Below are 23,812 nucleotides of genomic sequence, written 5' to 3' on the forward strand. Positions count from 1 at the left end.
CATTTGGAGTTGGTGCTGGGGTACTGGGGAGCCCCGTGAGGGTACGGGGGAGCAGAGCAGGAGAGGGGTAACACGGGCCCAGTGGATGATGCGTGGAGATGGGGCTGGAGGCGGGGAGAGCAGCGAGGGGCGGCCCTGCCAGGGTTCACAGCACCAGCAGTGGTGGCTGAGCCAGGTGGAAAGGAAGGTGGGTACAAGGTTATGAAGACAGAGGTTGCAGTGGGACCTGGACCAACCAGCCTGCCCTCCTGGTGCTCAGAGCTGAGAGGGGAGGACAGACACAAGGACCCAGGAAAGGCGAGAGACAGAGGCCAGCTGGCGACAGAGAACCCACAGGGAGAAAGCTGCTCACACCTCTCAGGAGCTTTCAGGAGGCCCTGGGGGTTTGGGGTGAGTTTGGGAAACAGCATGACCAAGAAAGGCAGGCAGGGTAGGGTCCAGTGTGGGCAGAAGTGTGGAGATACTGGACACTGCTGTGGGTCTTTGGAATGATCGCTGGAGCCCAGCCTCTTCTGTTTCTACCTGAAACGGTGCCTGAGTGTGTCCTGCAGGACATCTTTTATTTCCTCCGGGCAAAGACTCCTTTTAGGTCGCTTCCTTTCAGGTCGAAGACTTCACGACTGTGTGTGGGGAAGAGTTGGCAAAAACAGTTTTGTTTGTTGGCTGGGTAGAGACGTCGTCCCCGGTGGCTGGGTGGAGGAGGAGGCCCGAGCTGGGCGACCGTGGCAGGTGGTACTGATGGATGACGGCGCTGTCTGAGGAACAGCGCCGTCATCCATCAGTACCACCTGCCACGGTCGCCGGTCAAGATGGGCAGCAGGTGCGTGTAGGAGGCAATCACAGGTGGGTTCTCTCCACTCCTGGCCGGGTCACCCGGGCAAGTTGCACCCCCTCCAGCCTGGGAGTCAGCTGTTAGATGGCAGTGCTGACCCAGCTGGCCTCTGGATCTCTGGCATCTCCTAGTCCCAGGGCCTCGGCCCTGCCCCCGGCACAGGGGACCGTGAGGGACTCTAAGTTCCCATCACTCGGTTGGACCCCTTGACCAGAGAACGCTGTTCTAAATCCCAGTGTTGTATCTGACGCGGTGGCTGATGTCTTCCAGAACCACGACCTCCGTGTGTCAGGGTGAAGCCAGAGGCTCTGCCCACGGGCAGAGGAGCCGTGGGCCATGGGAGGAGCGATTAGTAGCAGCCTTTTATCAGCAGTTATTAAAAACGAGAGCATGGAAACCAGAAAAGAATAAGGGGGAGCGCTCGAGTCTTTGGTCCTCTGACAGGTGGCCTACACCTTCCCCTTTATTTGAGTGGTTTTGAGTCACTGTAACGAGTTAATGTCATCCTGGTGACCTCCCTGGGGACTGGTGTCGACAGCTCTTGTCTAATCCTGACAGTGCTGTTTATGGACGTTTGTGTGTGTCCAGCCCTGAGCTGAGCTCTCCACGTGTGGCAGCAATGAGGCTCGGGCAGCATGCTGTGCCAGCAGCAGCCCCCCCCCTGCCCCCCCCCGGCATTTAATTCTCATGACAGCTCTTCAGGGTGAGTGGCTGGGGCACCCATCACAGTTGGGGAAACTGAGGCTCAGAGCAGTGGCTCGTCTTGGGCCGCTTGGAAGAGGTGGAGCGGGAGTTTGATCCGTGTCTGTCTGGCTCTGGCGTTGGAGGGAAGAAGGGAGTGTGGGCAGACACAGGGAGGAAGCCAGCACCCTGGCAGGTGAAGGTTGGTGGAAAGAATGGCCCTTTGTTGGGCACCTGGTGGGTGCCAGGCTTTGCTCTAGAAGTTGGCAACTCTGAATTGAAGAGATTAGAGACCCCTACCATGGGGACCCAAGTTGTGACCTGGACAGGGGGTGGCCTACGAGCTCATGGGTGCATTTCCTCCTCCTTTTGGCCTGGTCTGGCTGAGGACAGACAGGCACACCTCATGGTCCAGGGTGTATGTGGGGTCATAGTGAGTATGTCCCAGGGATGCAGTCCACCCTCCTCGTACACACACACACACACACACACACACACACACACACACACTGTCCTTTCCTGGGAAGGGAGAATTGGCCCATTTTGTAGCAATCTGTTGTAAAAGCAAGGGCAAACCCCTCCTGCTAAACGCATACTTAGAGGTAACACCAAGTTTCTCCTCTCCCGTTTTTCTCAGTGTCCCCCTGCCCCAAGCAGGTCCTCATCCTCATGAATTTTATCTTAACCCTTTTTGCCACCCTCTAAAATTGAACAGCCATACACAGAAGCTGTTCCCACCAGGTGCTAGGAACGCTGTAATAGTTGACCCCTTTGAACAAGAGGAGCGAGAATTATCTGCCGGTCAGCCACACACAGTCCTATTCTAAGAGCAAGTTGGAGTGCAGCCCAATCAGAGACGATCTGTTTTCTATTTCTTCGGAGCAGCCAGCCCCCTGATAGCCAACCCCCTCCCCCCACCAGCCTCCCCATCCACCGGCAGACCCCGAACCAGACCGATAACTTAGCATTTTCATTTAAGTCCATCTGACAAATCGTTTTAGACGGAGAGAGCAATACTGCATCTTTAAATGGCTACTTTGTCAGCGTGTCTCTGGGCGCTGTAAAAAGTCCTTTGTTATCTGTGTCTAGACAGCACGCCAGCGGGATATTTGGTCTGCGCGAGGGAGAAAGATCTGACAAGGTTGAATTCATTTACCGGCGTAGTTAAAGCAGAATTTCAAAACGCTCGCTCATAAACTGCGTTCGGCCCAGACTGCCCTGGCCTCCCCCAGCCCACACTGGCCTTTTCTTGTTTCATAATTTTTCGCCTGTTCAGGCAGTTTGTGCGGGTTGCAGCCGGGTGCCCTGCGAGGAGGAGACGAGGGGTGACTGTGGCTTGAAGCTTTTTTTCTTTCTCTTAATTGTCCTCTTTATGGCTGTCTAGACACGCTGCAGATGCACGTTCTCAGAGACCGGCTTTTCCCTCTGGTGATGGGACATGAAGTGGGCTGCAGACACCACCCCTCCAACGATGTGACCACCCTCCCCCTCCCCAAAATTGATCCTCTAGTTCTTCCCTCCATTAAATGAAGTCACTTCACCTCTTGGCAGCAGCCTTTGTGTTTATAACACATTGACTTGACGGTGCTAATTTTATACCAGCACCAAAAAAAAAAAAAAAAAAAAAAGGAGAGAGAGAGTGACTTCCCAGGTTTTCTCCTCTCTGAAGGGCAGGCAGAGACCCCCTTCTCCCCTCCCCAAACTTCTCCACTTTTTATCACTCTTTTGCAACTTTTGTACGTATATACGTACGAATGTATGTATGTGGCACACATAGATGAACAAAACACTGGGGTTGGCTTTTCAAAGATAAAAATATTGGGGCTGTCTGAATGGGTCTGGGGTTTGAGTTATTCCAAACAGATACATCAATTAACGTTGTTGCCATAGTGACTAGGCGATGGTTGCCAGAGTGAAAGGGGGCAAACTGTGGGGGTGGAGTGTCTCCCTGCCCCCCATTTACCCATTGCCATCTCTGCAGACACTGAGCCTACAAATAGGCATTGTCCTGCTGATGACCAGCACAGGGACCACTTTCGGCCTCTCTGGACTCTGCACCCTGCCCCTTGCGAGGCAGCCCCAAAGGTTAGGAAACTGCATTGTGACAGTCCAGCTGTACGCCCAGGTCGGGAGGGAAGCAGGTGCCAGAGCTCCCTTCTGGAGTGGCGTTGAAGGGTGGAGAGATGGCCCGTGTCCTGCCCGTCTCCCCAGCCAGACCGCCTGCCCCCCCCCACCTTGAAACTATTGTCACTGCTGTTGACCTGGATGCAAAGCCATAAATTTCCACCTCTACCCTGCAGTCATCAATCTGCCCTTGGGGTTTTACGTGGTAGGGGGCACAAAAGGTGGGGAGGGGGCTGGGGGCAGGCGCTATCCAGATGTCCCCTGGGACCCCTACCCTGCGTCTCATTTCTGCCAGACCATGCAAATCCGGCATGTCAGTCTGCTTTCCTAGGGGGCGGGGAAGGGGGCCCCAGACATTTCATCTGCCCAATATGAGAGGTGGAGGGAGTGTGTCTGAGAACACTGGGTTTCTTGGCCGGATCTTTTGATTTCTCCCCCTAGAGCAGTCCAGACTCCCAGGCAGCTGTCTGTTAACCTGCACCTCCCATTCGCAGGCTTATGACTAGCTTTGTGCCGGCCACTTAACACGGAGCCGAGACTGAGGGCCGGAGAATGTGGGGCTCCGAGCCTTTTCATCCTTTTCGCCTGAAAACCTGTAATTCCCTTGCCCTAGAAGGGAGACCGCAGCTGGCTGAGTCTGTAATATTCTGACTTCCACAGTCACTGAGGTTTCTCCCCGCTCGCCCGTTACTGTAACGCCCGTCTCTAAGGAAGAAAACCCTAAATGTCGTGTTTTGAGGTTAAGGGGTCCTTTAAAAAAGAAAAAGAGAAGGACCAAAACAACATCACCAAGTTTGTGTGCGAGCAGGCGCCGGCTGGCCCCTCCACCAACTTCCCAGGTGGGAATGGTCCTCCGGAAGGGGAGTCTGTGAAACAGCAGGGCCTCAGGCCGGAGGACCTGTCTGCACTGTAACTGGGTCTGTCTTGGAGTAATTAAAGGGAAATGATGACATGAACCCTGTCACCAAGCCAGTGTGCACCAGAAAAATGAGTGGCACTAGGATTGATTTTTTTTCCCCTCCAAAAACTGGCCTTTCCCAGCCCATGAAAAACACACTCTTGGCTTGATTTTTGAGGAAACTTTTTATATATATATATTTTGAGGAAACTTTATATATATATATATATATATATATATATATATATATATATATATATATATATATATAATTGATTGCATATCTCCTGGTCTTCTTTTTCTTTTTTAAAGAGCAGCAGGGACCCCCGTTCCTTCTAATCCGGCAGCTTCAGTTTGCGCAGGGAGATGTGAACTTGGCCAGCCGAGCTAAGGGTGGGCACAGCACGATGCCCACGAACCCGCAGCCTCAGTGATGAGATCGAAAAATCATCTCCTTTTTAAAAGCTCCAATCTGGGAGACCTGGACTTTTTTTTTTTTTTTCTTTTCTAAATAGTTGGAGAAGCCAGACTTTCAAGATGGCCTTGGTGTGCTGCCTTATTTGGGAGGCAAATTGCTGCTCGTTTGTCAGACAAAACAGATGTGGCCAGGAGACAACATCTATTTTCATAATTTGAAACAAATCTGGTGCACCGCCTTGCTTTTCAGTGGGGCCCACTCATGCAGAAAGACTGACGCCCAGCAGCATGGAGCAGAAATATTTATAACTCATCAGTTGAACTTCCTTCTGTCCACAAGGAGTTGCTTTCTGCTGGTGACGGGGAATGTGAACATTTGATAGGCAATGTGTACTGTTGCAGTGGGTTTAAATTATCTTTTATAATGGAGAAATGGGGGGCCCAGCTCCACCTCCTCAGTGGGTCTTCTCATCTTCCTAGTGTGTGAGGTGCTGGCTAAGGACCCCTGCTTGCTGACCATGTTCATACCTGTTTGTCAAGAGGTGCAGTTGCAGGGATAACTTGGGGGGGGGACCCCTCTGGGCAACAGATAGCACCCCTGACACTCCAAGAAGACCCAGGAGCTGGACCTCTCATCAGTGGGGAATTTGTGCTTTGGTTTGCAAGGGAACTTGGGGGGTCATTGCCCCATTTCGTGGATGAGAATACTGAGGCTGAAAGAGAAACACCTTGCCCAAGGTCATGTGACGATTTGATGGCAGAGCTGGTCTCCTGCCTTTGAGGCAGGACCCAGAAAGAATCCACTCAAGCCTCCATTCCCAGCTGCAGCCTGACTGTCCTGACTCCAGCTACGTGCAGCCATGTATACACTTGTGTGCAGTTTATGCAGGGTGGGCCTGGGCATCTGGGGAATTGGTGATCGCTGTTCATCCATCAAATAATTGAGCTCCTGCTCCGTGCCACTGAAGGAGATGGGGGACAGATGGTGGTGACTGAAGGGACCTGGGCTGGCCCGCATGGAGCTCAGCCTCTAGTGGGGAAGCAGACAGCAGATGGTGTGCCCCCTATCAGGTGGGACAGCTACAAACATTTCCAGACATTGCCAGATGTCTTCTGGTGTGCAGGATTGCCCTCAGTGAGAAACACTGCTTTAACCCTCGGGCCTGCCCTTGACGTAGCTGTGTGAGTGCGGGCAGGCAGGCTGGCTGGCAGCCTCTTCATCTGTCAAGTGTACGTGATAACAGGACTCCCCGCAGTGGCTGGTTGGGAGCCTTGAATGGTAGAATGCACTTAGAGCTCTTAGCACAGAGCAACTGAACCATAGTGGTGAAACTCCCCGCTGTGTGTCTGATGGGCGAAAGTCACTCCTCCACTCATTCATCCAACCAGGGCTCCCGGGGCTTTCCGTGAGCATGAGCCAGGCTCCACAACTTATGCCAGACACACCTCACTGAGATGGGCAAGGGCATGGCCCTCCTTCCCTGGGTGGTGCATCTCACTGACCCTAACAATGTACACCAATGTGGGTGGCCAGGACTCCTTGACTCTGAGCAACTGCCTTCTCCTCTCTGGTTCCATCCTTTTCGCATCTGACCCATGTCGGCATTTCCAAGCTGCTGCTTCCCCCAGGGACCTACCATCCAATGGGCTTGTTGTCCTCAGCTCATTCAGAAGTTCAGGTTGCTTTGGGGATCTCTGAGCCTCTCAAGGTCCTGGCATCCACCCCTCCTCTCCCTTCCACTGTGTGAGTTTCAATATTAGACTCCAGCATTTGCTTTTTTATATCTGGGACTGCAGCTAAGAATTTATTTGAAGCAGTGGTTCCCCCACCAAAGAGAAAGCCTGATAGGGATTGTTTAATCTGCAGCAGGCAGCTATGCAAAAAAAAATATTGAAGCCTGCAGGTCCATTGACCTGCCACTGAAGTGCCATTCAGTCTGTTGGACGCAGGGGACATGGGGCCCAGTGTGCTGCGTTTAAGGAGCTTCCGTGGCAATTGTGACATGTGACTTGTTTGGAAATCACACTGGAAATTGATACCTGGATCATGTCAAACTCACCTTCTCTGCACACCCCCTGCTGGTATACGCACACACAGTCACCCCGGGAGTCATGCACACTTGCCCAGCCCAGAATCAGCCAATTCCTCACACCGTCCTTCCACATCCCAGTGGCATCAGTCTTCCTTCTTGCCCTTAAATGTGACAGGCATTCCTACCTCAGGGCATTTGCCCTAGCCATTCATTTGGCCAGGAGTGTACTTCTCCCAGCTTTTCCCAACTTTCAGGTCTTGGCTTCAAGACCACCTCCTCAGACAGGCCGCCCCTGACACCCCATCTAAAGCCCTCCCACCCAGCATTGCATTCAACACCTTTTTGCATCACCTTTCTAGCACCCTCGAGAGCTACTGGTGCTTGGTGCTTACTTGTGTATTTTCTAGCTCAGCGCCCTCCTCCCCCTGCCCCTGGCAGCACTGAGCCCTGCAGGGACCAACACTTACTTCTCCCAAGCTAGCACAGGGGCTGGCATGGACCCCCAAACTCAGAGGAACCAGTACTCATCACAGAGCAAATCCAGCTCAGGCCAGGTTTCCTGAGCAAACAGGTGCGTCATATTTGAGAAAAGGATGCTGGACTGTCTTCTGACGCCCATGTAGCTCCTGACCCTGCTGTGCCTGTGGTGGCCACTCACAGCAGAATTCATAGTCACTTTACCATTGGCGATACAATGATACTTTACAGTGATACAAGGACACGTTGATACATTGTGCTGGGGACAGTTGATTGTGTTGGGGATACAGTGACACTTTGATACACTGTATTGGGATATTTGATTGTATCGGAATACAATGATACTTTCTATTAAGGGAACCCAAGCTGTTCTCCCTCCCCTTGGGAAAGAAGTTGGAAGTTCTTTGCTCTTTATAGGGGGAAGCCAATAAGAGCCAGGGCTTAGAGGTTGCTTCAAATCATCTCTCTGCGTTTCTAAAATTTAAATGGTATGTTTAGAATTTAATCTTCAAACCTGGGAGCCAGACCTGCAAGTTGAAAGACGACAGCGGAGAGATGGTTTCATTTGGCTGGCTGCAGTCTCCAGATGGCAGCTGCTGGGAGCGGGAGACGGGAGGGGGCTGGCAGGGCGAGCGGCTTCTGTTTCGCCTCTCCCCCTCCCCCCTGCAGGAAGCCACCCCTCCCAGGGCCGGGCCTGGGCTGCACCGCAGGGATTGCTTGAGACTGCTGGCGGTACCCTCTGCCGGTGTGAAGCAAGGGCCCCAAGGGACAGGGCCTTCCATCTTCACTTTAAAAAAAGAAAGAAAAAAAAAGAAACCTTTACTTTGGGATCATTGTAGAATTGCACGCAGTTGTAAGAAATAATAGAGGGCTTTTGGGCATATCACCCAGTTTCCCCCAGTGGTAACATCTACACAGCCAGCAAATCGACATTTGCTATAACGCATCGACCTCATTCGGGTTTCCTGTGTCATGCACTCATGTATGTGAATGTGTATGTGTGTGTGTGTATGTTTAGTTCTGCGTAGTTTTATCACATGGAGATTGACGTGAGCCCATCACAGTCTAGACACAACAGCCCCATGACAAGGACCTCCTCATTCTTTCTACCCTTTAATATCCACACACACCTCCCTCCCATTTCCTCCCTAACCCCTGGTGACCAGGCTCGCTATTATTGAGTCACTTTGAGAACATTGTATAAGTGGAATCATACAGCACACAACCTTTGCAGACGGGCTATTTTCACCCAGCGTGATTCTCCAACGTCCACAGTCCGTTCCTTTTCATCGCGGGCAGTCCCCTAGGATAGGGACGTGCCACAGTCAGTTTGCCCATCCAGCTGTGGAACAGCATCAGGCCGCTTCCAGTTGGGGCTGTTACAGAGAAAGCCGCTGTGAGCATTCCTGCACAGGTGTCTCTGTGGCCGTAAGACTCATTTCTCTGGGGGAAAGCCCAGGTGGGCAGTTGCTGGGTCATAGGGTCGTTGCATGTTCCATTTTGTGAAAGCTCCTTCACTTTTCATTAACATCCCTGTGTCCTCTGCATAGAGATAAGAGTCCTTCTGGTGAGTGGACCTGGGGCACGGATTCCTTCCTTCCATCTTCACGAAGGGCAGCATATTATTTCAGGCATGGTGCTAACAGTGAGAACCAGATAAACAAGGACCTTCACACGGAGCTTTCTTGCTGGAGAGGTGAAGTCAGGAATAAATAGGCAAGCAAATGAATAAAGATAGTTTCTCATCGTAGTCAGCATGTACACAGTGCCTCCCTATACGGCAGGTGCTTTCTAGGTACTTTACAATCTTCAAACAGGCCATGGAGGTAGAACTAACGTTTCTCCATGCTGTAGATAAAAAAAAAGCAGAGGCACAGAAAGCCAGAATGGGACAGAGCCGGGGTGGCCCTGGCTCCTTCACTGAACCGTGCATTACCCCTCAAGGCCAAGACAGGCCATCAGGAGACGCAGAGCGAGGTGAGAGGTGAGTGTATTTAGGATGGGATGACCAGGAGGTCTCCCTGAGGTGGGTCATGCAAAGATCCCGGGACAAAGTGCATGTGCAAAAGTCCTGGGGTAGGAACAGGAAACATGCCGTTGTGGGCAAGGGAAGGAGGTGGAAGATACAGAAATGAGGTTGAGTAGGGCTTGTAGAGTTTTAATCTGACCGTGAGTCAGTAACACAATTGGTGTTTTTTTCTTTTTTTTTAAATTGCTGTGGCTGCTATGGGCAGGGTAGGTGGAAGAAGGGAGTCAGTGGGCAAGGGAGGAAACAGGAAGATGAGTGAAGACACATAGGCAAAACAATTTTTGAGGGATACCTCCTAAGTCTCCCCCAGCCTCAGCCTAGGGCCACCTCGCTGTCACGTGGCTCTGTCCTGCCAGCGCGGGAGGAAGCCCTCCCAATCCGCCTTCCCTGAGCATCCGCCCCGACCTCGATTTCCCATGGAGAGCTGTCTCCTGGTGTTTTCTAGTTTCTCCATTTTTTTGTTCTTGCTGTTTCTCTCTTCTCCCTCTGCCCACACCAGTTATCGTAGAAACAGGATTGACCTGCTCAGTTTCAGCCCCTCCAGATCATTAATGGAAGTATGCTGGTCAGGCAAGGCTGCCTGCTTTTACCCTGACGCCGCGGACCAGTTCCTGCCGGGAGAGCGAATGGGCACCCACCCGCTCAGTTAGTGCCTGGAAATCCTGGGAGGTTGTGCTTTTATTGACCCGTGCTCGACAGTGGGGAGACTAAGGCGGGGGGCCAAGGTCACGCTTACAGGGTTAGAATCCAGAGGCAGGCCACTCGCCGCCTACAACTTTGCCAGGTCCCCTTGGATGGAGCTCAGAGGAAAGGCACCTCCGTGAGCTTCCGCCTCTCTTAGAGAAGAGCTGGGCAGACCTGGGTCTTTCTAGCCTTTGGCATTTTGTGGAAGATGTTGTTCCAAAGGAAGTGATACCAAGGGCTGAAGTGGTCTCATGGTGGGGTAGGGGCCTTGGGGTGGGAACCAGGGGAGACGCTGGTGTTCTGGGAGGCTTGTAACCGCACCCTGGCTGTTCGTTTTTGCTTGTCACCTGAAAAAGAAAGAGGAAAAGACTGAAACAGGGTGTCAGGAAAAAGCCACACAGTCGCGCACACACACACACACACACACACACACACACACGGGAGATACCAGAAAGACAAGTACCCTGAGAGAGAAGGAGACACGTACACAGACAGATGGGAGATTTCAGATCATCAGTTGCCTGCCCAGAAATAAACCCAGCCAGGGGCACAGATTTGAATCCTGTTGCCACAGAGAAAACAAGTCACGGGAGGACTGACAGAGCCTCAGCTGCCCTGGAAACCCTGAGCTCCCAGCACTGGCTGTGGACCCCGGGCCCTGGCACGTAGTAGTCGGTGCACAGCCGGTCCCTGCTGCTTGAATGATGGTGGAACTGCAGGGTCCCCAGGAGAGATGTCGATAACAGACTGCCTGTCCTTCTGTCCCCACTGGGTACATTTGTGTTTCCATAGGTCTTTCTACCAGGGCAAGGATCCCGCCTCCGGGACAAGGAGCCAGTTTCCCTGTTTCCCTATATGTAGCTCCTTCATCTATTCAAGGTGTGTGCGTCTTCCAACAAAACGCAGACTCCAGGGGTAAACATCGGTCATTTATCTTCCCACTGTTCTGGAGGCTGGAAGTCCCAGTTCAAGGTCCTGGCACGTTGAGTTTCTGGCGAGACCTCTCTTCCTGGCTTGTAGACAGTCACATGGCTTTTCCTCGGTTTGTATCTCTTTTAAGGACTCGCACCCTGTAGGTCCAGATCAGGGCCTCTCCCTTATGGCCTCATTTAACCTAATTATTTCCTAGGGGCCCCATCTCCAAATGCAGCCACACTGGGGGTGAGGGCTTTTAACAAATGAATTTGGGGAGATAAAGACATTCAGCCTATAACACAGGCCCCCTTCTGATCCAGGTGGGAAATTTGGGAAGGCAGGTGAGAACTGTTAGCTCTGCAGGTTGTTCTGTTAGCAGCGACCCCCGAGTAGCTATCACTTGTAGGGCTTATTGTGAACTTGGCACTGAGATCCATGTCTCCTCGATTCTCACATCACACCCACGAGAGGTAGGATCTGAAGGTGGGAGGTTGAGCCAGACGGGCGTGTGCCCCATCCAGTTCATCATCATGACGTGAGGTGGACGCTGGTGGTGCCTGCCTCTCCAGATGAGGAAACTGAGGCACAGAGAATGACATAACGTCCTCCTGTCGCAGGTTTGGCCACTGGCAGAGCTGGAATTGGATTCCAGCAGGCCAGCCCCAGGGCCGTGCTAGTCATTGACTACCTAGCCCTGAGTTTACAGGAACTGAATTCAGTTCTTGGGGCCTGGGGAGCCTATCCACCCCTCCTCACCTCTCCTGACGTCTGACCTTGGCCATCAGTCTACCCCCTGGCTCCTGCCCTGGCTCAGACCCAAATACCTGGCTTCTCTCTCGGTCTGGAAAGGGAAGTGCACCCCTGGGTCAGTGGGGAGACCCCTCCAGACGGTGGCCGCCTGGTCAACCTCAGAGGCGCCCCCGCACGCGGCCACTTGATTGAGGAGCTATTGAGAAGTGGCTAAATAGCGACAGCATTGTGCCTCCCGATTCAGAGCGGTGCTTTGTGTCTCAGAGGCTTGGAAGCGGAGTGCGGTTCACCTCCCCTCCTGGCGCTGCCCTCCCGGCTCATGTTGGGAAACACCAGGCTCTTGAAAATTGGTCATTGAGAGAAACGTCTGCTGGTTTGCAAGGAGCACACGGTGCCTCCCAAGTGGTGGGGGGAAGCGTGCCTCCTATTGTCAGCCGCACTCGGAAACTCACACACACACACACACACACACCACAGGCTGGATGAAGTCTTTTTAGTATGCTAATGAAGACTTAAAAAAATAATAAAACAAAGTGACCTAAGAAATACAGAAAGTAAGGAGTCACCCTCTTCTAGAAGTAACCATCATTAACAATTTGATATTTATCTTCCTGTGGGCTAGAAAAATGGGTCCATGTTATATAGACTGTTCTAGTCTCATTATTTCTGCGCAACAATAACTGCTAACGCTCTTCCATCATCAGACCTATTGACCAGTGGTTTTCGACCACGGTGATTCTGACCCACAGGGGACACTGGGCAACATCTGGAGACATTTTTGGTTGTCATAACTTGGGAGTGATGGTGCCACCAGCATCTGGTGGGTAGAGAACAGGGATGCTGCCCAACACCCTTTGATGCCCAGGACAACTCCCCACAGGGAACAAGCAAACCCTAGTATGTCACAGTATGGGATATAATGGGGCCACTAAAAATATTCAGAAGTCTACAGCAGGGCTTCTAAGCTTGGGCTCTACTGACATTTTGAGTTGGTTCAATGGGATTTAGATGGTCTCTGGTTGTTCACTTAAAAAAACAAAACAAACAAAAAAAAACAAGCCCTGGCCGGTTGGCTCAGCGGTAGAGCTTCGGCCTGGCGTGCGGGGGACCCGGGTTTGATTCCCAGCCAGGGCACATAGGAGAAGCGCCCATTTGCTTCTCCACCCCCCACCTCCTTCTTCTCTGTCTCTCTCTTCCCCTCCCACAGCCAAGGCTCCATTGGAGCAAAGATGGCCCAGGCGCTGGGGATGGCTCCTTGGCCTCTGCCCCAGGCGCTAGAGTGGCTCTGATCGCGGCAGAGCGACGCCCCAGATGGGCAGAGCATCGCCCCCTGGTGGGCAGAGCATTGCCCCTGGTGGGCGTGCCGGGTGGATCCCGGTCGGGCGCATGCGGGAGTCTGTCTGACTGTCTCTCCCCGTTTCCAGCTTCAGAAAAATACAAAAGGAAAAAAAAAAAAAACAACAACCTTGCAGTGGTATTCTTATGCATTCATGCTTTCCAGACCTGTGAGTTTTTTGTTAGATACAATGGTGGAAGTTAAAATTGCTGGTTGAAAGGTAGCATGCATTTTTTTTTTGTATTTTTCTGAAGCTGGAAACGGGAGAGACAGTCAGACAGACTCCCGCATGCGCCCGACCGGGATCCACCCGGCATGCCCACCAGGGGGCGATGCTCTGGCCATCTGGGGCGTCGTTCTGTTGCAACCAGAGCCATTCTAGTGCCTGAGGCAGAGGCCATAGAGCCATTCTCAGCACCCAGGCCAACTTTGCTCCAATGGAGCCTTGGCTGCGGGAGGGGAAGAGAGAGACAGAGAGGAAGGAGAGGGGGAGGGGTGGAGAAGCAGATGGGCACTTCTCCTGTGTGCCCTGGCCAGGAATCAAACCTGGGACTCCTGCACGCCAGGCCGATGCTCTACCACTGAGCCAACCAGCCAAGGACCCCTACTCTCCAAAATTAACCAAATGCATTCAATGTATTTTAAATAACTTTCCATTGCACCTCCCACAAGTCCATTGATGGCACCAGGTCTCTTTCCACGAGTTCACTCCACTCTGCCAATAACTCTCGAACAGTGATTGATATTGTGCTGACAGTGGGTGTTTAAAGATTTTCGATGTCGGTGACAATAGAAAAAAAACATCCCATTAGCTCTTTCCATTTGGATAATAGCAAGGAAGATAAAAGCCACTGCTTTGTCTTTCCTTACTGAAGGAGCATTTAATCATGAGGTTCTAAGATGATTCCACGGGCCCTTTGCTGCCCTTCGAGTTCTTATCCCACCGTCCGGTTCCCACACGCACTTTCAGACCTACGGCAGAAACTGCAGCCCCCTCCGAGGCCACCTCCGAAAAGATGAGCTCAGGATGCGTGGGCTGAAGCCCCAGACCCGAGGAGGACTGCACATTCTGCGACTTGGACATAAGAAGTCAGTTCTGGGCGCTCCTTCACAAACCAAGGCCAGTGTCTTCCCAGCTGGAGGGAGATGCCCAGACGGCAGGATATGTGGGGTTAATGATTTATATTCAAAATCCATTAGACCTGGCCCCGTGTTTGTTGTCTTGACTGTGTCTGGGCTCCTCGGGCTCCCAGACGCTGCCACCAGCGCTGGGTCAGCCTAGTGTGGCTGTGGTTGGCGGAGTACAGAGCAGAGTCCTAGGTTCCGTGCTGAGGCGCTCACGACCGAAGGTGGGGAAACGAGTTGGAATTCAGTGTGTGGTGCCCACGTGCTCGGGAGCCCAGAGGGGGCAGGCCAAGCCCAGCAGGGAAGCACGTTGCGTGCACACGTGTGTATGCATGTGTGTGTTTGACCGGGGAGGGAGGGAGAGACAGCCAGCCAGGTGAGGCAAGGCTGGAAGTGGCCTTCAGGCAGAGGGATGGTGTGAGCTTAGACCACCTTCTGTTGTCACGTTTGATCTGCAGCAGCACGCAGGCCCAGAGGACGCCTGCCTCCCTGGAAAGGTGGTCAGTCCAGTCCAGTGTTGCGGAAACAGCACGTCTCTCTCTCACGGGGCAGCTGCATGACTGGCCTCAGGCGTCTCCCCCTCTCCATGTGGGGGTGGGCAGGCCTTCTGGCACCTGGATATAATGGGCTCCCCAGCCAGGGACACCTGATAGGGTGGTGGTCAGGTACTCTTCCTAGCCCCACAAGGGCGTTCCCAGGGCCAGCTGATCAGTCTGGGCTTTGCCGCCCTTAATTCCAGGATGAGGGCCTTGCCCCTCACCCTAGAAGTGCTGCTGGACAGGCACCACAGGCAGAGCACCTGGGAAGCGTCGCTGTGGGAAGCCACTGTCTGTGTTGGATACCGACAGATGCTGCTTACGTCTTCTTTTCTCTTTTACTCTGAATGTCGCGCCGACCCCTCTGGGAGAGACATTGAAGTGGTTCCCAGTGCTCTTTGTTTTTCGTGCAGAGCTGCGTGGGCCTTCTTGACACTCAGGTGTGCTCACGAGAACAAATGTGATCCTTTATTCAACATACTGTGCACTTGGTCTGGGGAAGGCACTGTCCTAGGTGCTGGGGACATAGAGCCTAAGCAAAGAGTCGCTTCAGGTGACACTGATGTTCTAGGAGGGAGAGGCAGGAAATGAAGAGTTGGATGGGTTACAGATGGCATTCCAAATTAGTACCACAGAGAAACATGAAGCAGGCACGGGACACGGGTCCTGGTGGTGAGGACAGAGCACTGTGTCAGACAGGGTGCCGAGGGCTGTGTCCTGGGCGGAGACCAGAAGGCAAGGGGGCAGCAAGCACTTGGATATGGGGAAAGGTTGTTGCGGGGAGAAGGAAGGGTGTGTGCAAAGGCCCCAAGGTCAGCTGTGCTTGATCCGTTCACGGAAGGCGTGGGGGCAAAAAAAGAAAGGATTCCAGGAGAAATACATCAGAGATAAGTTGCCAGAAGTTGATTCAGTTGATCAGAGGTTCACACTGGAAAGATTCAAAGGGTTACTTCACTCAACAGAGGTATGGACAGCCAGTTTATGGTGTCGATTAGCTCCAGCCCTGGCAGAGGGCACCCCCTCCCGAGGGCCTTCTCCAGCCGCTGCAGACTACGACGTCAAGATGGCGCCAAATAGACTCGTGTATTTCTCTCCACTGTTGTGTGAATTGGGGACTGGGTCAGCCCTCCCTTTTTTTTTTTTACCCCAGACAGCGATGGTTTGCCTATGGTCATAGGATGTGGCAAAGCTGGGATTCGAACTCAGGAGCATTGGAGGCAAACCCCATGTTCTTAACCTGTACTCTACATTCTGCCATGAGCAGTTTTGCAGGAAGCCTCGAACCCTGGTGCCAGGCACGTCCGGCCAGCATGTGACTTGTTCCCTCCCGGACACTGGACAACACCGGACAGTGCCTCAGGGTGATGTGTCCGGGTAGTGGAGGCCAGACTCTCAGCTGCGTGCTTGGGACAGAGTAAACCCTTGAGAAGTGGTACGGTCTGTTTGTAAAACAGAAAACTGGCTGGCCCATGTTGCTGACCACCTACTAAACCTCAAGAGAAAGGCATCCTTTCTATTTTTATTTTTTTAGGTTTTTAAAATAATTTTATTCATTTTTAGAGAGAGGGGAGAGAGAGAGAGAGAGAGAGAGAGAAGGGGGGAGGAGCAGGAAGCATCAACTCCCATATGTGCCTTGATCAGACAAGCCCAGGGTTTCGAACCGGCGACCTCAGCATTTTCAGGTCGACGCTTTATCCACTGCGCCACCACAGGTCAGGCTCCATTTTTTTTTTTTAACCTATAAATGATCTTACCCAAATAAATTAATGTGCCATTGGGGTTGTTTGAAATGGCACCAGGAGCGATCAAAACGATTCCTTTGACGTCTAGTTCAATTTTATTTGAAAATCTGGGCTGGGGGGAGGAGCTGGGTTCTCATTCAGATGCAGTGGGGGTGGGTGAGGGAGTAGGGCAGCCAGTGAAGTGGCTGGAACCCCGGGCGGGCGGGGGCTCCGTGGAATGACAATGAGGTTCGCCCCGGTGGGTCTCATCCAGGCAGGATAACAAGATTAGATTTTCATAAATTTCAGACAGTGCCAATTCCTAATTCCTTGGTGTGCAGCCGGGAGGCCAGACAGGGCAGCCTTGCACGGCTGCTTGTTAACCAGGAAGCAAGACGGCTGCCCCTCCGCCGCCGAGCAGACACGAGGGGGGAACCCCAGGGAGGTCGTCTGGTCTGGAAACCTCCTGGGGGCTGGCGGGAGCCAGGTGAACTCTGGCCCAGCTCCCCGGCCGAGGAAAGAGAAATGAGCCCCAGCACGCCACTGCCACTTGAGTTATTCACCAAAACCTCAGCGGCCATTGCACCCTCTTCTACGTCCTACCTGTACGGCCAGCCGGGGCTGTTCTGTGCACGTTAGCAAACGCTACACCAGCCCCCTCCCCATTCTCAGCAGGCAAGTGGCCCAAGGCTCCTGCATTTATTCATGTGGCAGCTCTGTCACCAGGAACAGGGGGCCATAAACTTGGGACTCCAAAGAATCCCATCTTTTCCTTCGTTCACCTGATCCAGAACACAGGCTCCAGACCATGGCGGCATCGACAGCACCTCCTGCTCTGTGGTCGTCACTGGAAACCACAGGTCTTGTGTCCCATGGAAACCCGCCAGGTCGTATTTATTTAACGCGATCGGATCCCTGGGTCACAAGGGTAATCCTGTGTGTGTATTCTCTCTGCATCACAAATCTGGTCGGGCGTTTCGTAACTGTTTTTTTGAAAGAATTGGTTCCTTTGTAAGCTGCGATTTTAATTTCGTTTTTTAAAACCATATTCTGAGCGAGTGTCCTGGCTACCCCAGCTGCCCCGGCTCCACGGCGGGGAAGAAGCGGGGAACCTGAGCCTAGAAGCCGGGGGTTCGGGACCGCTCCCTGACTCGGCTCCTGGCCTGTGATGGGAGCCGGGCCGCCCCCACGGTTGATCGTGGGAATGAAGAGAGGGAAGTCCTGGCCTGGCAAGGTGTTTGGCACACAGGTTGTGGCGAAGGGGATGGCAGCTGTTAATATCTTTTTATGCAATGCTGTGGGCGGTGCTCACAGCTCCCCTGAGTGCCTGGCAAGAGGTTCCTTCCTAACTGTCCTGTGAGTGTCCTTGTGTCAGCGGCGAGCGACAGCACCGCTGGCCACAGATCCTGGCTTCATGGACCACGTAGTGGGTGATGCTCCTACCTGGTGACCAGCCCCCATTAACACAAGCCCTTGGCTTGAACCCTTGGTGTTTCTGACATTCTGCAGCCGTGGCGCACAGGACCGTTGGGTGTGGGACAGTTGGTCTAACCTGGCCCTGATGACATGGGCGTGGGGTTCTGTGCCGTTGGGCTGTATGGTCTTTAGCCAGTCACCTCACCTCTCTTGGCCTCAGTTTCCTCATCTGTAAAGGGGAAAGGAGGTCATGTTAGTATCCATGACCCAAAATGACAAGATTCAACAAGACAATGTCCGTAGGGGTCAGGCTGTGCCTAGCATGTCGGGGATCAGAGATGCGTATGCACTCGGCTCAAAATGACTACGTCCGTCTCTGGCAGGGAAGGCGGGAGCAGGGAGGGTCAGGCCACTCCAATGAAGCAGAGGAACATGTTAATTTGAAATTATTCACGAGGAAAGAGGATGCTAAATTAAATTATTGTGACCTTACTGTGCATGTGGAAGACGGGCTTGGCCACCCCCGAGAGACTGACACATTCATCACCCATCCCACACGGGAAATTACAGAGAAGAATGACAGTTACCCTCCCCACAGCGAGGGAACAGTGACGTTTCTGTCCCAAAGGCTCCATTCTCACAGCCAGGTCCTTGGAGTGGGGACCAGTGCCCATAAGTCCCTGGTAGCCTTGGATCCAACTGCCACCCTGCCTGACCTGTTTGGATGACCTTGACCCAATCCCCCCACCCTGGGACAGAGCCAGCAGGTCATGCCCAGCATTTCCCGGGCGTCAGCCTGGATGAGGGGTGCCATCAGTCTGCACGGGGAGGTCGGGAATTGTGGCAACAGGTATGGTGGGGCCCCTGCTGTCTCCTGTCCTGTTCTGAGCTCTTCCAGGTGTCCCTGGGGCTCACCAGGTGCATGTGTCCAGAGTCACCCACCTCGTGGCTGGCAGATACAGGAAGGCAGGACCAACCTGACGTCCTCAGAGGCACTCAGGGTGTGAAGAGGAGAAACTAACAAATACTTTGGGAAAGCCAAGAGAATTTAGCAGAACAAGGCCCTTCCCTGACCTCAGCTCTCTCAGGGAAGCTCTGAGTTTAGGATCCAGCCCTGTTTTTTCTAAGCATGGCCTAAGGCAACTGCTCTAGAGCCTCAGTGTGCTGGTCTGCAAAATGGGAATGGTGACGGCACCCACCTCGCAACTCGGGGGAGGAGAGCTCAAAGCTGGGCGGATGCGGATGCTGCAGCTGTTAGAACCATCACCATAGCTACCGCAAGTAGTTACCATGAGTACAGCGAGTTTGGGCTGTGGACCAGCCCACCCACCCCCTCTTGCTCTGTCCCCTTTGTCTATGACCAGGATTTGGCTGTGAGTCCTGTGGTCATAGGCAATTTGGGGACCAGGGTTGGGGGGGCAGTGGTAGAACCCACTTCTGCAGGTAACATGCAGAACACTTGGCCTCATGTCCAGGGAAAGGGGTCTGTCAGATTGGGGAAACTGAGGCAGGGCTCCACATTTGCCATTAGCAACTGAGTGACCTGGGACTCCTCTCTGAGCCAGAAGTCCCAAAGCCTCCTGCCCTGTGCTTTGGGGCCTTCCCAATGCTTTTCAAAATGTGTTGCTGGCGTTAGAGGTCAGGCAGTCCCACAAATGGTTTCTAGGTTCAGGAGTGGTGGGGAGGTGTGACCTCTGGGGCCGCCTGCCAGGGACACCGTGGTTTTGGACCCCCTCTCTAGAGCAGTGTGGTGTGTGGAATGGGGGTGGGGGAAGGCACAGTCATGCCCAGTTAGTGATGCCTGCTGTGGGAGCCCGAGTGAGGGGTCAGCGCCCAGGTGAGGCCCGAGTGACCCACAGGGCCCAGGAGGATGGCAGACCCAGGCGGGGCTGCGGCCGAGTGGATGGCACACAGCTGTGTGAAGAGGGTGGCGGCATGCAGCCCCGTCTAGGGGACCGTGGGAGCCTGAGTGAGGGGTCAGCGCCCAGGTGAGGCCCGAGTGACCCACAGGGCCCAGGAGGATGGCAGACCCAGGCGGGGCTGCGGCCGAGTGGATGGCACACAGCTGTGTGAAGAGGGTGGCGGCGTGCAGCCCCGTCTAGGGGACCGTGGGAGCCCGAGTGAGGGGTCAGCGCCCAGGTGAGGCCCGAGTGACCCACAGGGCCCAGGAGGATGGCAGACCCAGGCGGGGCTGCGGCCGAGTGGATGGCACACAGCTGTGTGAAGAGGGTGGCGGCGTGCAGCCCCGTCTAGGGGACCGTGGGAGCAGGTGTCCTCAGGCCTCCAGGTCGCAGCCTTTCCCAGCAGGTGCTTTCAGCATGCACTTCCCAGAGACACGGGTTCATGGGCCCCGAAGGTTGTGTCTACTGGAAGGAGCACCCTAACTGTGCAAGTGCGTGGAGGTGCTGTCGGCAGGACCAGAGCCCCCTCATCCCACGGCCAAAGCCAAAACACCCAGCCCAGGGCGTTCTCTGCCATGCCAGCTGGGGCAGGTCAGCTGCTGCCGGCAGGGGCCTCTCGGCAGCACTCAGTGCCCCGCCCTTGTGCCCGGGTGTGGCCTGGAGTACCCAGTATACCCTGCAGGCTGATGGATTTGGACTGCCCATGTTTTGCTATAGCTGGGTGCTAGTGAGCCCCCCATTAATTATGCCCCTGGGTGCTGAGCATACCACCACACAGGTCTCCCCAGCAGGTACCATTCATCTTCCCCTTTCCTTGGGGCAGCTGGGTGGATTCGGGTGAAGTCCAGGGTCACCCAGTGGCTGGGCTGGGCCTCAGCGGAGGCTCAGGGACCCTCGCCAGTCTCCCTTCTGGACCCAGACCCCAGGCCTTTAGCTTCCAGACTATACCCCAGAATTCAGTTGTACTTTTCTCTTTTTCTGAGTTTCCCCCTCTCCCCACCACGTGGGTTTTCTGGTCCTTGTTTTCATGGGGCTGTGGCCGGGCACCTGGGTGGATACGGCAGTACAGGCGGGGCCCTGTGCTCATGGCTGGAGGTGACCTCTCACTCTGGACATCCGACCCCAGAAACCGCGTCCTCCTGCCTTCTGGGCCCCTCCTGGCTGGTCCGTGGAGCTGTGGCGGGGTTTCTGCACACCCATGCCGTCGGCTGGGGCCTCATCCATGGCTCCGGCGGCCCCACAGCCGCCGTCTGGGCCCTGCAGCCCGCCTGGGACAGGGACAAAGGCAGCCCCACACACAGCATAGGCAGGGTCCCTGGAGACGGCGGAGGAGGGGGCGGAGGGGCGCCCACCACCGTGATGCTGGGGTGAAGAGGACACCATGTTAGGGGAGGGAAACTGCAGTCCCTTCTGAGGAGGGAGGCCGTGGGTGTTGCACAAAGCAGGCCTGTGTGTCCCCTGAATGGGTGGCTTTATCCCGGGTCTCCTGTGGAATCGAGCCAGGCTGTCCAGGGCCTGGACCAGCCTGTCTGGGGAGGCAGAAGGTGTGGCCGCAGTTACTGGATTGAGGCCTGGCCTTTGCCCAATCCAGACCCGCCCTCCTGGCGGGAAAGTTAGGGTGTCCTGAGGGTGGTGGAGGTTTGCCCAGGTTCCTGCCAGGCAGGGCCCCAGCTGTCTCAGGGCTCAGTGTCTCACCACAGTCCCCGGCCAGTTCCTCTGCCCTCCTGGCCTCCAGAGCGGAGTGGGGACACAATCCCACCCATGGGCCACAGCCAAGGTCCGGGCTCCGGACTGAATTCCTGGGGACAATGAATGGTCAGGGTGGGAGGAGCCACCAGCTTCGGGCCTTTGGGTTACATGAATCTGTCACTTTACCTCATAGATGGGACGATAAAGAACCCCGGACATATGCTCAGCCCCGCACAGGGCGCTCAACTGTCTCACTGCTAACAGGTCATTCCTTATTGTGGGGCATTCCGTGCACATAGAAGGCTGAACAGCACCGCTGACCCCTCTGCCCATAAGCTGTCAAAAGTAACTCCTGTTGTGACAGCCACCCATGTCCCCAGATATCACCACATGTCCCGTGGGGGCCAGACTTGCCCAGCTTACTAGTGCCAAGTAAACTGGGCGCAGTTGGGCCAACACATAATGAGAAGGTAGGTGTCCTGGAGAGCCTTGGCCGGACAGAGGCGCCGGGGCCTCGGCCTAGAGAGGAGGCGGATTCTGTATGGAGAAGCTTCCCTGACTGTCCCCTTCACCTGATGCACTGCTGTCTCCCGGGAAGCCTCAGGGACAGGGCGGAGGGATATAGGAGGAGCTGGCCCTACAGTGTTTGGAGTTTGGGTGAGCCCGGCATGGGGGACAAAGCCCCAAATGTCACACCTTACCTGCAGCCTGTCCTGCTTTGGAAATGACTGTGAGCTTGAACCTGTGCCCTGGGGTTCCTTGGCTAGTAGCAGCTAGCTGCTTGTTGGACTAGGGAAGGCTGGCACCTGCTGGCTGGTGGCCTCTGTTGCCATGTCACCACCAGGGTCCCCAGCAGGGCCAGCATCAACGTCACCCGCTGCAGGGGTGGGGTGGGGGCTCCACTGGCACCAACCATGGCCAGCTGCCTAACCCTCTACAAGGACCCGTCTGAATCAGCAGAAACCTCCCCGGCTCCAGCAGGATCAAAATAACCTCCTTTTTCCAGCACTTGAGGGTTTTTCCGCCTTTGAGAGGAAAAACAACCAAACCAGACACGGGAGATGAGAACTGCAGTAGCGACAGTGGCCAGGATGGATTTTTCTGAGCCTCCTCACCAGAGTGTGTCCCGTGGGGGGCGTGTGTGTGTGTGTGTGTCTGTGTGTGTGTGTGTGTGTGTGTGGTGTGAATATACCTGTGTTATCTGTTACGTGTGTTGGGGCGTGTGGGGGGTGGCTCCACGTCTCACGTGTCCCCTTGGTCTTGCAGCGGAGCTGGAGTTCGTTGAGATCACCATCATCGTGGTGGTGGTGATGGTGATGGTGGTGGTGATCACGTGCCTGCTGAGCCACTACAAGCTGTCCGCACGCTCCTTCATCGGCCGGCACAGCCAGGGCCGGAGGAGAGAAGACGCCCTGTCCTCGGTAAGGGCCCCGCCCCGCAGCCCGCTCCCAGGAACCGGGTGGGAGGCAGCTCTGGGTCCAGACAGAGGCTCGATGGGACGGGGTGATGAGAGAGGTGCCTCGCCCTGCAGCAGTGACCCGGACACCGGGAAGACCCTTCCCCTCGAGCCCATGCCCTGCACACGTCTGGGCCGGGGGCACTCAGTACTTTGGAGGCAGCAGGTCCTCTGGAGAAAGGCCCTTCCTGGGGCCAAGTGTCATCCCCCCACCGTCCTGGCTGTGGGCCCTCGGACCAGCCCCTGATCCACGGGTGGGCCTCAGTCCCCATTCATTGGGTAGAAGCCTGGGCCAGAAGCTACGGTCTGACAGGTAGAGGTAGGCTGAGAGTGAAGGAGATGGTGGCATACGGGCGGCCCCGGGACTGTGGGTGGGCACACGTCTTTGAACCTGTGCTTGCTGGGTGCTGGGAAGACGGTGCCAGGACAAGGAGGCCGTGCTGGGTGGGGCCCCCGGTTTCCGGGGACGTGTGGGCTTGGCAGCGGTGTTCAGTCTCTGGTGCTGAGCCGGACAGCCAGCGGGCCTGTCGTGGCAGGTCGGGCGTCTTGCTTGCGTCAGGCTGTGGCCTCAGTATGTCACCAGGTTGCCCGGGCAAGGAGCGGCTGCTCTGGTGTCTCCGGCGGGAATACTGGGTCCCCTAGCCCCAGACCCAGCGTGTGCCTAGAGGGTATGGCTGCTCTGAAGGGATCTGTGCTTCCCCGGCCCGGGCTCAGGTGCTGCTGCTGTTACCCCAGTGACGGTGCCGCCGGCTACAATGCACACAGGTCTGCCCTGTCTGTACCCGCTGGTTT

At 54.8% G+C, this 23,812-nt stretch overlaps 1 protein-coding gene across 3 annotated transcripts in view; it reads left to right on the top strand.

Moving 5' to 3' along the window:
• PMEPA1 (prostate transmembrane protein, androgen induced 1) overlaps positions 1-23,812 on the top strand; it is a 51,282-nt gene that overhangs the window by 20,510 nt on the left and 6,960 nt on the right. For all 3 annotated transcript variants that reach the window (XM_066235518.1, XM_066235519.1, XM_066235520.1), the window contains exon 2: positions 22,831-22,985. In XM_066235518.1, coding sequence (XP_066091615.1) covers positions 22,831-22,985 — 155 coding nt within the window. The remainder of the gene's footprint in view (positions 1-22,830; positions 22,986-23,812) is intronic.

The sequence above is a fragment of the Saccopteryx bilineata genome, chromosome 6, assembly GCF_036850765.1.
Source record: "Saccopteryx bilineata isolate mSacBil1 chromosome 6, mSacBil1_pri_phased_curated, whole genome shotgun sequence".
NCBI classification, from domain to species: Eukaryota; Metazoa; Chordata; class Mammalia; order Chiroptera; family Emballonuridae; genus Saccopteryx; species Saccopteryx bilineata.